Source organism: Musca domestica, unplaced genomic scaffold, assembly GCF_030504385.1.
Source record: "Musca domestica strain aabys unplaced genomic scaffold, Musca_domestica.polishedcontigs.V.1.1 10, whole genome shotgun sequence".
Classification (NCBI taxonomy): domain Eukaryota; kingdom Metazoa; phylum Arthropoda; class Insecta; order Diptera; family Muscidae; genus Musca; species Musca domestica.
Window position 1 is genome coordinate 2,577,270 of NW_026712115.1, and position 16,537 is coordinate 2,593,806.

Here is a 16,537-nt window from a genome sequence, read left to right on the forward strand (position 1 = left end):
AACTGCAACCAACTTCAGACTGCTGTCATTTCTAAGCCACTCGTCCGACAGCTGTTAAAATTATTCCAGTGAAAGCTCATTATATTGTTTACGAGCGTACAAAAACTTTTTGTGATAATTTTCCAAAAAAAGTGTTACTCGTGATGGAATTTAAGCGTGATAGTGAGATTTCTTTATATTTTGCTGGAAAACCACAAGTGGCTATAGTTAGAGGACTTCAGCATTTAAATGTAAATAACTCTTTTGTGTCTTGGACCATCGCTCATTACCGTGATACTGGTAGCGTAGTCCGACGTCAAAGAAGTGGACGGAAGGAAACTGCAACATCAGCAGAAATGGTTCGAAAAGTAAAGAAGCGACTTGATCGAAACCAACGTCGCAGTGGCCGAAAAATGGCTCGTATGCTGGACATATCGCAATATTCCATTCGGCATATACTGAAAAATGAGCTCGGGGTAAAGCCATTGAAATTCCAAAAAGTGCAAGAACTTACACCGCAGCAGAAAGAAAATAGACTCAAAAGAGCTTAAGAGTTTCTTCGCTTGGCCTAAAGTGGTGAACTGCCGAATTTGGTTTTTTCTGATGAGAAGACATTCGCTGTCCAGCAGTTTGTAAACGAACAAAATGATCCCAAAGATGTCAGCTGAAAATGTGCACCTTCGATTGACCACCAGAACTCAAGCGCCGGTGTGGGCCGCCATAACAGCCGATGGTCGCTCTTCGCAGTCGTATTAATCGACTGTGGCATCAGAATAAATGCCGAATATTATCGCGAAAATATTCTGGAGGGTGTATTAAAACCATGGGCACGCAAATATTTTGGCCGCAGACCTTGGACATTCCAGTAGGACTCAGCACCAGCGCACTCAGCACGCGCCACCCAAGAATGGTTACCAATTGAGGTTCCTCGCTTCATTTCCAGCACACAATGCCCACCAAAATCTCCGGATACCAATCCGTTGGTGTTTGGAGTATTTTGGAAATCAAGGTTGACACTAAAATATACCAGAGTGTCGATCACCTCAAGCCGAGAATGGGCCAAAATACCGCAGAGCAACATTCGGGCAGCGTGTGACGGTTTCATTGGCCGTTTGAAGGCCATAATTCGTGCCAAAGGTAACCAATTCGAACAAATCTTAATTTATTCTAAAATTTGATGCTATTTCCGACATTTTTGCTTTCATTCAATAAAACTTAAAAAAAAATTAAAAATTATGGCGTTTGACTTTCACCCTGTATAGTTACCTAATTATGTATATCCCCCATATAATGATACCTCCCAATATTCGATATTTTGAGGATTTACACCACATTTTTCCACGGATTTGTCTAAAAATTGGTATTTGAAGGTTATAATGGGTTGTAGATCCGGTGGCGAAATATTGTATGTATAGGTCCACGTTTTTGTATAGCCTCCATATAACAATGCATCCCGATATTCGGTAGGTTATAATGAGTTCTAGCTCCGGTGGCGGTATATCACCATTGTGTAGGTGATATACGGAGTGATTTTTGCTAAATTTTTCTACGGACTTGTATAAAAATTGGTACTTGTTGTTCATAGTGGGTTCTAGCTCCTGTGGCGGAACATAGTATATATAGGTCCAGGTTTTCGTATAGCACACATGTATTCGGTCACTTGAGTAAAAAAAAATGTTTTTTGTCATAGAAGTTATTTTTAAAATAGCTTCTGGGGAGAATATCCCAGACAAAAAAAAACAAGGGAACTGATGAGAATTGGTGGCTCTTTCCGAAACCTAGGTATTCCCTGTCTTACCCCCTGGTAAACATTACCATCTGTCTCCACTAATAAACAAACGTTGTTTAAAAACAACAATAAAGGGATGAAGCCTGACCATTTTGCAACAACAAACTACTATGGTATCCCGAACAAAAAAAAGCCGACTTTAATAAGGTATCTTGAACCAAAAAAAAAAACAATTTTCAATAAAATATAAACATCATTAATTTATTCCAACGCCTCTAATGCAACATCTTTCATCGACATTACCAATTTCAAAACTTTGCTTCTTTTAACCTTACCAGATCCAGTTTTTGGCAAGCTATCGACAAAATAAACCCCGTCGCTTATATGATATATACTACCCATATTGGCTGCCACATGCTCCTCAACATCCTTGACCGTGAGACGTATGCCTTCCACGGTTTTATTGCGCACCACGACACATGCAATTAAATTCGCTGCCACCATATCGGGAACTCCAACAATACACGTCTCAGCAATGCCGGGTAAACGATAAAGAACATCTTCTACCAGGGGTGGATAAATTTGGAAATTTTTCGATTTAAAGACATCATTATCACGGGAGCAAACGTGAAGAAATCCCTTCTCGTCGAAGAACCCAATATCACCTGTGTGCAGCCAACCATTTTTAAGAGCTTTCCCTGTGGCCTCGGGATTTTTGAAGTAACCCTTCCAGGTGTATGGTGTCCATATGCATATTTCGCCATGTTCGGTGGGTCCCAAACGCTGACCTTGTTTGTTAATAATTTTTACCTTATTATTGGGCAGCAGCTTGCCCTCAGTTCCCTCCAAACTATCGGCCACATAATGTAAATTACTGCTCAAAATACCCGATAATTCAGTCATGCCATAGACGACGTTGAAACCAGGTCTTCGTTTGTTGCACCCCAAGATGCCGTTCATCTTTTCCTGTACGGCCAAAGGTATCTTTGAACCGGCCACCAGGAGAGTATCAATCGACCTTAAGGAGCTCTGAATTCGCTTGGTATCTGCATACATGCACAATTCCGCCATATAACTACCACTTGCAAAGAAATGTGTTATTTGGTGGCTTTCAATCAATTTTAGAAAGTAGTCGGTTGTAAAGGGCCGCGTGGTTAAAATACGCAGACAACCGCTGGTCAGAGAGGAGAGCATCATTAAAACACCCGATATCCAATACATGGTACTGAAGGTGGATATCACCGAATCTCTTTTGATGGTCAAACTAAAATTGAAATATTAATGGGAGGCATTTGAATTTCGTGATCGCCGTCAAGGGTCCCGCAAACTTGGGTTTAATTTTTAAGGCAAGTAAAATATACATACCATACTTTTTGATTCAGCAAAGCTCTGTGGGAGCACATAACACCCTTGGGCGTTCCTGTAGTACCGGAGGAACACATAATCAATGCCGTGTCGTTCCCATTAAGATCGTGGCAGCCATATCTGAAAATAAACAAGATAGAGAGTATCAGTCGATTTGGCCACAGATATATAACTCGGAGAGGTCATTTTCCACAGAAGACCAAGACTTCAAAACGATCATCCTCTCTATAGTAGTCTTAAAGCAGACTTAAAAAATCTTATTTTTTTGGGAAAATTCTGTTTATGGAAGAGTATGAAAAATATGATATCTACGGAAAACCTCAATCCTTCGCCTAGAAAATCTCAAATCCTTTGGGAAGACTTTAGAATTAAAAACCTGAAATTTGCTATAAGAATCAATGTTGAAAATTGGGTTTAATTGTGCTTTCGGAAATGCATACTAAGTGTGCGAACCGTACTAAATCGTACTAAAATTGGTACCGTTTATTTTAGGGAGAACGCGTGGAGCCGGAATTTTTAAATTTTGTATATGGGGGACCCTCTTGAATGTATATTTTATATAAAGAGGATTTTTTGGAATCGTGTACTATAAGTGCACGAAAAGTATTGACGAGTACTATAATTGGTACAATTTGCCATTGGGTGAACAGATAGATAATCTGAAATGTAAATTACTAATGGAATTTAAAATACTGTGTTTGAGATATGGCGGAGGTTAGTAAATCCGTCCTATATATGTACGAAAAGTACTAAATGGTACTAAATTTGTTATTGGGTGAATTTATAGGACTGGAATCCTAAAAATGGATGTTTGCAGCGTTGGATCCTAAATTGAAATAACGAGGTGGTTTCGGAAAAGAGTACTATAAATAATAATAATTTTTCGAAAAATACTAAATAGTACTAAATTTGATATTGAGTGGGGAAATAGAGCTGAAATCCCGAAATTTGATATAGATGTGACGGTTGGTGTCTTTTATGGAGATGATTCTGGAAATATGTACACTATCTGTTCAAAAAGTACTAATAGGTACCAAATTGGGTATTGGGTGAATGTATAGAACTGGAATCCCGAAATTTGAGATTATCGTCTTTTTTAATATATGGAGATGGTTTTGGAAATGTGTACTATAATTGTAGGAAAAGTTCTAAATAGTATTAAATCTGGTATTGGGCGAAGGAAACATATTTGCAGAGAACTGCTCATATAAATCCAAATATAGGTATAGTTTTTGAATGGCCCCATAAGAGACCAACACCTGGTATTCGGATTTTTAAAAAATTAAAAGCATTTTTCAACGCAATTTTTTAACATTCAACAAATTTCTTCCAAATTGTTGAGGGTATTAAAGGTTCGGCTCGGAATATAAGAAAATTTTATATTGGAAATTTTTTATACCCTCCACCAAAGTATGGAGGTTATATTAAGTTTGTCATTCCGTTAGTAACACCTAGAAATATACATTTTAGACCCCACAAAGTATAAATATTCTTGATCAGCATAAAATTCTATGTCGATTTATCGATTTCCGTCTATCCGTGTGTCCGTCTGTGGAAATCACTATTCCGAACGAAATGAAGTAGATTGATAAAATTTTACTCAAATGTGTATTATGTCTGCACGACTTTTGCTATTGAAAATGGGCCATGTAGGTCCACGTTTTGGTATAGCCCCCATATAACGGTACCTCTCGATATTCGGTATTTTGATGATTTTAGCGACACTACTCACCGGAATTGTTTCAAATTTGGTATTTGAAGTTCGTAATGAATACCAGAGTCTAAGGCAAAAAATTGTCTATGCAGGTCCACGTCTTCATACAGCCTCCCCAAAACGGTACCTCAAAATATTAGGTACTTTGTTGATTTTAGCGAAATTATTCACCGGAATTGTTTCACATTTGGTATTTAAAGTTCGTAATGGATACTACAGGATATGGCAGGAGATTATCTGTGCAGGTCTATGTCTTCGTACAGCCCCCATATAACGGTATCCCCCGATATTCGATGTTTTGATGATTTTAGCGACATTATTCAGCGGAATTGTTTCAAATTTGGCATTTGAAGTTCGTAATGAATACTAGAGCCTATGACAGAAAATCGTCTGCCTAGGTCCACATCTTCTTACAGCTCCCATATAATGGTACCCCCCTATATTTGGTATTTTGATGAATTTAGCAGCCTTAGGCAGAAAATTGTCTGTGCAGTTCCATATTTTGGTATATCCCCCATATACCTCCCGATATTCGGTATTTTGATGATTTTAGCTACAATCTTCACCGATTTTTCACCGACTTATGACAAAAGTTGCCTATGCAGGTCCACGTCGTCGTTTAGACACTAATATGAAGGCTTCATTTGGTATTTTTAAGATTTTAACAGAATTTTTAACGTATTTTATTGTTTTGAAAATTTTCAAATTCGTTCCAAATAATGGAGGATATTCAAAGTTCGGCCCGGAGGAACTAACAGCTTTTTTTCTTGTTTGTATCAAACTTGCGCGAAATTAAATGGAAAATATGACTAAAATGCCACAAATATTTGAAATCGTGGTTTACCTTTTTTTGCCCATAATGCAAGAGCTTGACTTGCACGACATGTGCTTTCAACAAGATTGACGCATTGACATTGAGACCCAATTTCGGTGAAATTTTTTTTCACGCACGTCAGTGATCTATTGTGGTGCTATGTTAAAGCTAATGGCTGTACAAACACCCCCGCTTCAAGTCAACATTGAAGCATTAATTTGTGAGATACCACCGAAAAGATAGAAAGATAATGCCAACATTGGAAGGGCGATTTGAGTCGCAGTCGCGATCGACATTTGCATCTTCAAACATTAAATTACATGGACCATACTATCAATTCAACCATAGATTTTACGATTTTTTCTGAATCCTATAGCTGAAAAAAAAATCACCCTTTATAACAACAGTATCGATATTCGGTGTTTTGATAACTGTAAACGCATTTTCAATGGATTTTTTAACTCGATCTCAGCACTTATAGACATATTTTCAACAATGTTATTTTACAAATGAAGGAGGGTATTAAAATTCGGTCCGGCTTATCTGATTTTTTACTTGCTTCATATAGTAGTTTTCTTTTTTTATATTTTTCATAATATGCTTACCTAAAATCTTTTCGAACTTCACATTCTTTAATTTTCAGCAAATCCCTTATGTGACCCACCCCAGGAACACCATCACAATCATTCATAATAAAAATCTTTGCCTCCAATTGCAATTCGCGAATAATATCTTTGGCTATCGGGTAATTTTCCACTTCACAAAATATAATTTTGGGACGGGTTACCTTATAAATAAGGGAAACACTATCTAGGGGAAAAGGACGACAGAGAAGAAATAACATCAAGAAAATAAAAATCCCAACAAATTTCTAACAACTCACCTTTATCGAATCCTGGATACAAGGCATTGACGGGTGTGCCAGCCAAAAATGAAGACACCATCAATGTTGTTACTTGCGTCCAATTGTTGGCAAACAAACCAATTATATCACCCGGGCGTAATCCGAAACTCCAAAGGTGTTTTGTGAGGGCCTCAGCACATTTCAGCAGTTCTCCAGATGTTAGCTTTTCTCCGCTTATGTCATGGATTTGTATGACCTTTTGAGGTTGCTTAGAGAGCACATCATAGATAACTTCACCCAGTGTTATATTCTCATTGTAGATTTCCTTGCAGTTGGGTCCAGACCAGAGTTTTTCTTTGGCATCGTAGTGGGTGCCTGTTAGAGGGTGCATTGTACCCTAGGAGTCTTTGCAAATAACTGACTTGCAATGGGGTTTCATCGCCTGCTGATGGTTGCTTTTATAAAACCTGGGGAAAAATTGTTGCATGCCACATTCGATTGTTGAACAATGACATTTAATCGAAACAATTAACTGACAATTTGAATTTAAATTGCTGTTACTATTCTCAAATATTAAACTGTACAATAACCATATTTTCCTAACAATGTTTGAACTTATTAACTTGGAATTTACAATTTAATAGAGCTTCGACTTAATAATAATGGGTTGTCTAACAAATTCACAATTTGTCAAAAAAATCGCCGACATGGTCATGCAATGTTTATTATTGGATATTTGATACCTTAACTGGGGTGGAAATTTAGTTATAGGGGAAGAAAAACAATCGAACACACTGCACTTATAAGAATGAGCGAAATAAAATAATACATTTCAGCCTTTCATTCATTGAAACAATTCCGGTGAATACCTAAAATCGTGAATATACCGAATATATGGAGGTACCGATACATGGGGGCTATACGAAAACGTGGACCTGCATAGACAATTTTCTGTCAAAGACTGTAGTACCATTTACGAACTCTAAATAGGAAATTTGAAACAACTCTGGTGAATAATGTCCCAAAAATCATGAAAATTCAGAAAGAAGGAACTCCTTGTGAGGAGTTTCAGACAATTTCATTGAAAAATGTACCTAAAATAATCAAAATATCGAATATAGGGAGGTATCGTTATATGAGGGATATGCGATATGGTGGACCTATATAGGCAATACTCTTCCAGGGGATTAAGCAATCCAGAGGAACTCCTTGTATAGATTTTCAGACAATTTCATTGATAAATTTGGCTATAACCACCAAAATACCGAATATCAGGGGTACCGTTATATGGAGGCTATTTGATATCGTGAACCGATATCTTGGCAAAAACGTTACTTCCTATTTTTATTCGATTTGACTTTAGTGTAATAACAACAGAAGGACGGACGGACAGGGCTAAATCGTGTTAGAATTTTATGCTAATCAAAAATAGATATACTTTGTGAGGTATAATATTATTATTTCGATGAGTTACGAACGGAATGACGAACTCAATATACCCTCTATAGTATACATAGTGCAGGGTACAAAATTTTTGAGATAAATCATCATAGGTTTGTTTTACCGTTAACTAAAAAATTTCCATTAAAACACACATACAGACATACATCTCAAAGTGGCTGCCCTTTGCAACGAATTCCATCTTCGAGGTTTTGACCCGACCTTGGGCTGTTGTTGATTTCCTCAATTTTACTAGTGAGTGAAAAATACTCGCGAGGGTAAAGTAATCAAAGAGTATGAGTTTTGTAAGAAGTTTATTTTCCATTTTTTGTTTTAAACGATAGTGCTCGCGATAATTCCCGTTGGAAAAAGAATTGGGGGTATTTATTTCCAAACTAGAACAAGGGTTTACTCTAAGAGTGTCATCAAAAGAAAAAAATAGTTTTCTGGTTTGTTAGGTGTGGGAGGGGGGACTTCGGGGACAAATGAATTCGGTAAAATTTTGTGAGAGTTGAAAAAATGCACACACATACAAATAAAATCAGTAAAGAAAGGTCAAAAATATGGACGAACCGACGTTATGATATTATACACCACAGTGCTTATTTAGTAGAGCTAACCGCTAACAAATATGCGTTGATATTGGGAATTTTTGTGAAGCGGGAGCTATAGCTATATCTAACTTGATTTTTGCTATAATATGTTCTATTTTAGTTGATATTACATATCCAATCATATATATGGGACCTATACCTATTTCTGAACTGATTTTTACCAAATTTGACACGCCGTTTTCCAGTCTGAATTCATGGATAGAGATGTAAAATAATAAATCTGAATCTATCTCGATAAAATTTAGCAAAGGTATTTCTGAGCTATATTTGATATCTTTTCCCGAATATTGTTGTTTTCTCGAATATATGAGCGTTAGCTTTATCCGAACAGATTTTGTGAGAGTCTTTAATACAAAATCAGATCAAACGATTTGAACCAACATTTGACAAAGTTGATTCTAGGCTCGATTTGGTTGCATTTGCCAAATTACATCCGATTTGAACTAATATTACACATTTGGGGCAAAAGAAAAGACAAAAGGGACGAAAAACTGAGGAGAATGTACGGAACATAATCAACTCGTCCGGGTTCGAAGACCCATATATAAAATATTCGGGTCCAACAAATCAGTATAGAAATTATATTGTTCTTGCACCCGTACTTTTGGGTCAAATATCCGTCCCCCAATAATACTTACCCGGAATCAGGGTGCAAATACCTACCTCTTTCAAAAAATCCGAGCTTTTACTAAAATAGACTTGTTCCCTTAATTTTTATAAAAACAAATAAAAAAGCTGTTAGTTCGGCCGGGCCGAACTTTCAATACCCTCCACCATTTGGTACAAATTTGGCAATTTTCAAAAAATAAAATCCGTTAAAAATTCTTTTAAAATCTTACAAATACCGAATGTAGCCGTATATTAGGGTCTTTACGACGACGTGGACCTGCATAGGCAACTCTTGTCACAAGCTATTACAATATTCAAATGCGAATCTTGAAAAAATATGTTTATAATGTAGCTAAAATCATCAAAATACCGAATATAGGGTGGTACCATGGGGGTTATAAAACGTAGACCTGCACGTACAATTTTCTGGCATAGGCTGTAGTATCCATTACGAATTTCAAATACTAAATGTGAAATAATTCCGGTATATAATATCGCTAAAATCATCAAAATACCGAATATCGGGGTTCCGTTATATGTAGGCTATACGAAGACGTGGACCTGCACAGACAATTTTATATCATAGGCTGTAGTATCCATTACGCACCTTAAATACCAAATTTAAAACAATTCCTGTAAATAATGTCGCTAAAATCATCGAAATACCGCATATCGGGAGGTACCGTTATATGGGGGCTATACGAAGACCTGGACCTACATGGCCCATTTTCAATCCTGCAGATATTCTACACATTTAAGTAAAATTTTATCAACCTACTTCATTTCGTTCGGAAGCTAGAATAATTTCCACATACGGTCAGACGGATAGACGGACGACCATTGCTAAATCGACATAGATTTTTATGCTGATCAAGACTATATATACTTTGTGGGGTCTAAAATGTATATTTCGAGGTGTTAAAAACGGAATGAAAAACTTAATATACCCTCCATACTATGGTGAAGGGTATAAAAACAAAAAGCTAAAGCACAAAAAATATATACCTTGTCAATTTCTCTACCGATTTTAATGACTTTTCCTTTTTTTGAAAGCTTATAAAATTGCCTTTTTTTTAGCAAAAATATACAATACTACTGTTATCAGCTTTGCAGTGTACAACACAAAGAAAATCGTTTTCCCGTTTATGATGCATTTTTTCACACTTAAACCACTGTAACTTTTTTTTATCGGTTAACCGATTTCAATAGGTAAAGTGATGACAATCCTTTCTGGTAAAAGATCAACGATTTTCATTGAAGATAAATATCAATACGAGGCTTATTTTGGTCGAAAATTTGAATCTTTAAGCGAGTTACCGAACTTTTCGGTACTTTTCTCAAAAAATGTTTCAAAAGTCCTTTATGGGGTATCAGAGCGTGTAAAATATTTTACAGACGAATTTGTTATAAAACTCTACTATGAAAGGTACCAAAAGTCTTAATCTTACCTACACGTCAGGTATTCATAAATGTTAAAACACATTTTAAGTTATAGCCTTACTTCTTGAGACTTTATTCAAATTCTCCCACAAAGCATCATTTTAGAGGCAAGGCGTCAAAGACAAAAATATTCTATACTGAATGTCACTTTAATCTACCAAAGAAAAGAAATCTATTTTTTATCATATACGGGGGAAGTTTGAAAACTTCCATGGTAGAAGAATACAGGTAGATGCATCATCGCTTGGGAACATTCATGCATCATTTTTTTTAAATATTACTTTAAAAATAAGTAGATATTTATATGTTTCCTTATACGACGTCAATCAGACTTTGTTATGATATGCATTTTAGAACAGTTTTAACGAATTTTAATAAATTTTCATTAAAAATGTTCAATTTCAAAACTGGTTTGACAGTTAGTTGTCCCAGCAATTGTGTCGATGCGACTACCTTTATTCTTCTACCATGGAAACTTCTTAGTCTAACACAATAAGCGCGGTATAAACAGAAAAAAGTTAAGTGTTTTGGAAACTTCCATAAATTTTGTTTCGATCTGCAACTCCTTCATATAGAAGCAGGTGTTCAAAAAAGACGCATCCGAATTTTTTTACAATGGAGCAATAGGAAATGCGTGCTGCCATTAAATATTTACATAAAAAAGGATTATGTGTTAGGTGAAAGTGCTCCTTCATATGCAACAGTAAAAAATTGGGTTGCTGAATTTAAATGTGATTGTACAAGCATTGAAGATGAACCACGTAAGGGACATCCAAAAACAGCAACAACAATGGAAATTTTAGGCAAAATGCATGATATGGTATTAAATGATCGACGAAGTGCCCCAAAGAAGGTTTTTGAGACTTCAATGCACAGTGGTCGAGGTTGTATGGGAACAGCGGCCAAAAATACTTTCAGTGTAGATATCAAAATGAATCTTTGGTAATGGTACCTTGATGGGATAAAAATAAAACATTTGACAAAATGGATATGGTCGGTGCATGTTTTGGCATGGTCCCCTTACAACGTACCTCCCGAATAAGAGTTATTTGACCAATTTTTGTCACATTTCCATACAAGACTGTTTTGTTATTTGCCATTTTACGTTCTGAAAGGTAAAAGAATAACCCTACTGAAAATTATTTGGAACGACCCGCCTTCAAGTAGAGTCCCCCTGTAAAAAGTATTTTTTTTATACAAATCAATTCCAAATTTTATTATTTTCACAATTTTTGTAAACGTAATAAAATAAAAATTCAATATAAAATTAAATAAAAGTTGTTAATGGATATTTAAGAATTTGTGCTATTCAAGTAAATTAAAAACAAGTTTTAATAATATAGATTTTTATTGTTTGGTAACATTCAGAGCTCAGAAGAAGACGGTAGAAAGCCTGTGTTTGTTGAAACACGAGAATTTTTTCGGGTATGATTTAATCGAAACTTTTTTATATCTTTGTTTCTAGATTCCGCGGCCTCCTCCGATAATTCGCCAATCGATACCACGGCGTATTTTATAATGTCGGGTTCATGTATTAAAATTTTATGTACTGTGGGTGGAAGATAGTACCATGGATATCTATTAGTTAGCTGTTTAGCAGTTTCCAGTGCAAAGATCTTAAAATTATCGACATTAATATTGTACCCAGAAGACAATACCTGTAACAATTTTGAACACCTCTCAATTACATCCTTATCAATCCCTGTTATCTCCGCAGATAAGCTCACATTTTTGAAAAATCCTCTTGCAGTATTCCCGTCGTTTGAAGATCCACTGCCTCCAACTTTTGGCTTATCTACAATTAAGCCAATTTCTTCTCGAAATTTCAATTGGATTTTTTCTTTTCTGTTTTGGATTTGATTTTTTTCTTCTAAGTTAGACCTAATTTGCCATTTTTTAATTTCTAATTTGTAAGACAAATGAAGAAAATCGAATATATGCATGCAGAGGCGATAATCCAAATTCATAACTATTTGTTTTAACCTCTCTTTGTAAACAGACTTCAATGTTATTCATTTCTTTTGGGTTGCATTACATATATAGCACTTAACTGATGACGTCTGAGTCAACGCATTACATACCTTACCATCCACCATAGTAAGCTGTAACTTGTGATCAATGTGTAATATTTTATCTTTTCTGTTAATAGTTGTAGGATTTAATAGGCATATTTTGTCTTTGAAGTACTTTTCTTCTTCAATGGATAATTGAGTCGATTCTCTTTTGAATTGGAATCTAATAGGTCGACAGTAGCGGGTGGAGGAGGGCCGAGGATTTTTCTAAATTATTTTAGAATTCTCCGTTCCTTCGGGTTTATAATTAGTTGAAGTGGGACATATGATGTTACAAATAAACTTCCATCATCGCAATTATTATTTTAAAACTTCTGTTTTTACTCGCTATGACCCGTACTTCCATCGAAAACCCATTTTCCTATTAGTACAAGTCTATTTGTTGGGCCAACCATAATTTGATCAATTACATCGCTTTGCAGTTCCATTATACGTGAAGCGGTGTGATCTAGTAAGCTTTGTAATTCAACTTCTGCACTGGAATCATTTACAGTTATTATTTCGGGATAACTTTTTTCTCTTTTTTTTAAGATACTGTCATAACTCGGCAAAAAGTCAACATCTATTTTATTGTTTATGAAGCTTCTTAATAACAAATATTGGTGTTTTGTCAGGTTTGCTTCTACCATTAGCGACATAACTTCTATTATATTTGCTGGCAAAATTGTGGGTGACTTTGTTTCCGCCAGTTCAGCTATTCTCCTGCGATTCGTTCTAGACGAAGACTCTTTAAGACTCAATCGTGGACGTCCACGTACTCGTTCTTCCAAATGAGAACCTGAATATTTTTTTCTTAATAAGAAACATTCATATTCGGAAATCCAATCAGAATATTTTTCCAACACAGTTCGTTTCACGCCATGAGACTTTTTCCAAAAGTCTGTTACTTTTTTTGCAGTTATAACTTATGCATTTTTCAAATTTATATTGATTGGTTAATAAATATTCCTTTTCAATGCTGAGCTTTAGAGTGTCATTCAACAATTTTACCTTTTCAGCTGCTGTTCCACGTGTTGAACTCCAAATATCAAACATATGTCTTCGCGATATTTGACATTTCCATGAACAGCCTACAATCCGATTAAAATTAAATAGAAAAAAAATTAAACGCATAGAAAGTGTTAAATAACAAAACTGTAACACCACAACAATAAGACAAACAACACATAACAACAAAAACACATTCTATGTAACTAGCACTATAAAACTGACAAAAATTGCAGCGAAGTCACTTCAGTATTTTGGGCATAACATAAAAATCTGACAAAATTTGAGATTTAAATTAGCATTTTTAGAATCTTAGGACCATTACTAACAGCGTGAGGCTTTCAGGTGGGAAAACAACTAAAACTTTAACTGAATTTCAAATTTATTGTCAAAATTAATCTTAAAAGCAACACAAACCATGACCATCTTCTCTATAATACACAACAACTAAACACACAAATTAATGCACTAAAAATAAGTCAATACCATGCTTTTCAATAATTATGTCAATATTTGTCATTTTGAAATGTATTTAATTTTGTAACACAGTTCTATTTTCACTTCACTTTTGCACTGATCCCACTGATAAAAGCAACTAACCACATTTTCTCTTTTTTTACGCTATTCCCGACGTGGACCGTTAGAATGAAGCCATGATTATTATGTTTTCTAAAAAGCTTAACCCCTTAAGAGTTCATGTGTACACATTTGACAATAAATATCTGATTTTCATTTTCTGAATTTTGGCCAATGACAGCGACCACTGTGCAATGGTATCTTAGGTATTGATTGATTATCTACAAAAGGATAAAACAATAAATTCAGAGTACTATTGGAACCTTTTGATCAATTAAATGTACAAAACGTCCTGACTTACAACACAAAAAAATAATTTTTAATAATGGCTAAAATTAACGAACTAAAATATGAGTTGCTTGAACTGCAACAAAGTCAAATACCAGAATTTTATTTTTTTTTTTTTTAATTTTATTGAATGAAAGCAAAAGATGTCGGAAATAGCATCAAATTGTTCAATAAGTATAGATTTGTTCGAATTAGTTACCTTTGACACGAATTATGGCCTTCAAACGACCAATGAAACCGCCACACGCTGCCCGAATGTTGCTCTGCGGTATTTTGACCCAAGCCCGACGAAGCGCTTGCTTGAGATGATCGACACTTTGGTATTTTTTAGTGTCAACCTTGCTTTCCAAAATTCTCCAGACACAATAGTCCAACGGAGTGGTATGCGGAGATTTTTGTGGCCATTGTGGGCTGGAAGTGAGGCGAGGAACCTCATGTTGTAACCATTCTTACGTGGCGCGAGTCCTGTTGGAATGTCCAAGGTCTGCGGCCAAAATGTTTACGTGCCCAAAGCTTTAATACACCCTCCACGATATTTTCTCGATAATATTCGGCATTTATTCTGATGCCACGGTCGATTAACACTAGCGGAGAGCGACCATCACCATGGCCGGCGCTTGAGTTCTGGTAGCCAACCGAAGGTGCACATTTTCAGCTGACATCATTGGAAAGTAAACACGACCATTTTTTTTGTTCACAAACTGCTAGACAACAATTGTTTTCTCATCCGAGAAAACCAAATTTGGCTGTTCACCACTTTCGGCCAAGCGAAACAACTCTTTAGCTCTTTTGAGTCTATTTTCTTTCTGTTTCGGCGTTCGTTCTTGCACTTTTTGGAAATGGCTTTACCCCGAGCTCATTTTTCAATATTTGCCGAATGGAATATTGCGATATGTTCAGCTCATGAGCCATTTTTCGGCCACTGCTACGCGGGTTTCGACCAAGTCACTTCTTTACTTTTCGAACCATTTCTGCTTATGTTTCTGTTTTCTTCCGTCCACTTCCTTGACGTCGGGCTACGCTACCAGTATCACGGTAACGAGCGATGGCACGAGATAAAAAGATTTATTCATATTTAAATGCTGGAGTGCCCTAACGATAGCCACTTGTGGTTTTCCAGCGAAATATAAAGAAATCATACTATCACGCTTGAATTCCATAACGAATAACTTTTTTCTGGAAAATTCTCACCAAAATGCTATTGTACGCTTGCAAACAATCACTGGAATAATTTTAACAGCTGTCGGACGAGTGGCTTAGAAATGACAGCAGTCTGAAGTTGTTTTTATAAAGTAAAATGTGACAAGGTAAATTACAGAAAATGCAGAGATGGATATGCTTATTTGAAATGACATTACCCTCTTAATTTTACCATCAACTAACTATTCCCTTTCATTGATAACGCTAAGAATTTTCCGAACCGCCCTCGTATGTATCTAAATTACATGGATTCCAAGTAATCTTAATTCGAAAATTTCAAAAAATCTATAGAAGTGCAAGTTCCTCCTCTTACAGATTAGACAACTTTGCCATGAAAACTTTCAAACGCCGATATACGTTTATTTTATTTTCAGCAGTTTTTCATTATTATTTTTCCTGCTGGACAGTGTTATTTGACAGGTCTTAAATTTCATCTCTCTCTTCCCTTTTCCTTCATGATGATGTTTGACTATGTATTATATTGGTTAACAACTTATGGTGCCTTTCTTTGGGTCCCACATTAGGTGAAGGGATCATCTGTGTTTATACAAGCTTCGAACACGATAATATATCTTCCTAATCCTGGACTTCATAATAAAAGTTAAAGGCCCATTGCTTCATTCAACTATAAAAAATCATAGAATTCGTACAATTTGGCCAGGACCTCCAATTTGGTCCAATTTTAGTGGGATCTTTGTTAATGAATGGTAAAGTCAAAGGTTGTTTATAGAAGGCAGAACTTCCAAATATAATTACTACACTAAATGGTAACAAGAGTATTTAATCGGGTGCTCTTCTCAAACTAAGTGACATGAATCATGAGCACAAGCTCCTACAATAAAGAGTAACAACAAAAAATACAAAAA

The 16,537-nt window shown here is 35.7% G+C and overlaps 1 protein-coding gene across 1 annotated transcript; it reads right to left on the reverse strand.

The window, feature by feature from the left end:
- Positions 1–1,948: 1,948 nt before the first annotated feature.
- LOC101887795 (2-succinylbenzoate--CoA ligase-like) lies at positions 1,949–6,889 on the reverse strand. Its single transcript, XM_005183299.4, has 4 exons — positions 6,485–6,889; positions 6,207–6,411; positions 3,074–3,193; positions 1,949–2,972 (listed from the first exon to the last, which is right to left on the reverse strand). Exons 1-4 carry the CDS (start codon positions 6,834–6,836, stop codon positions 1,970–1,972), a joined length of 1,680 nt encoding a protein of 559 aa, XP_005183356.1. The 5' UTR covers positions 6,837–6,889; the 3' UTR covers positions 1,949–1,969.
- Between the last annotated feature and the right edge of the window lie 9,648 nt (positions 6,890–16,537).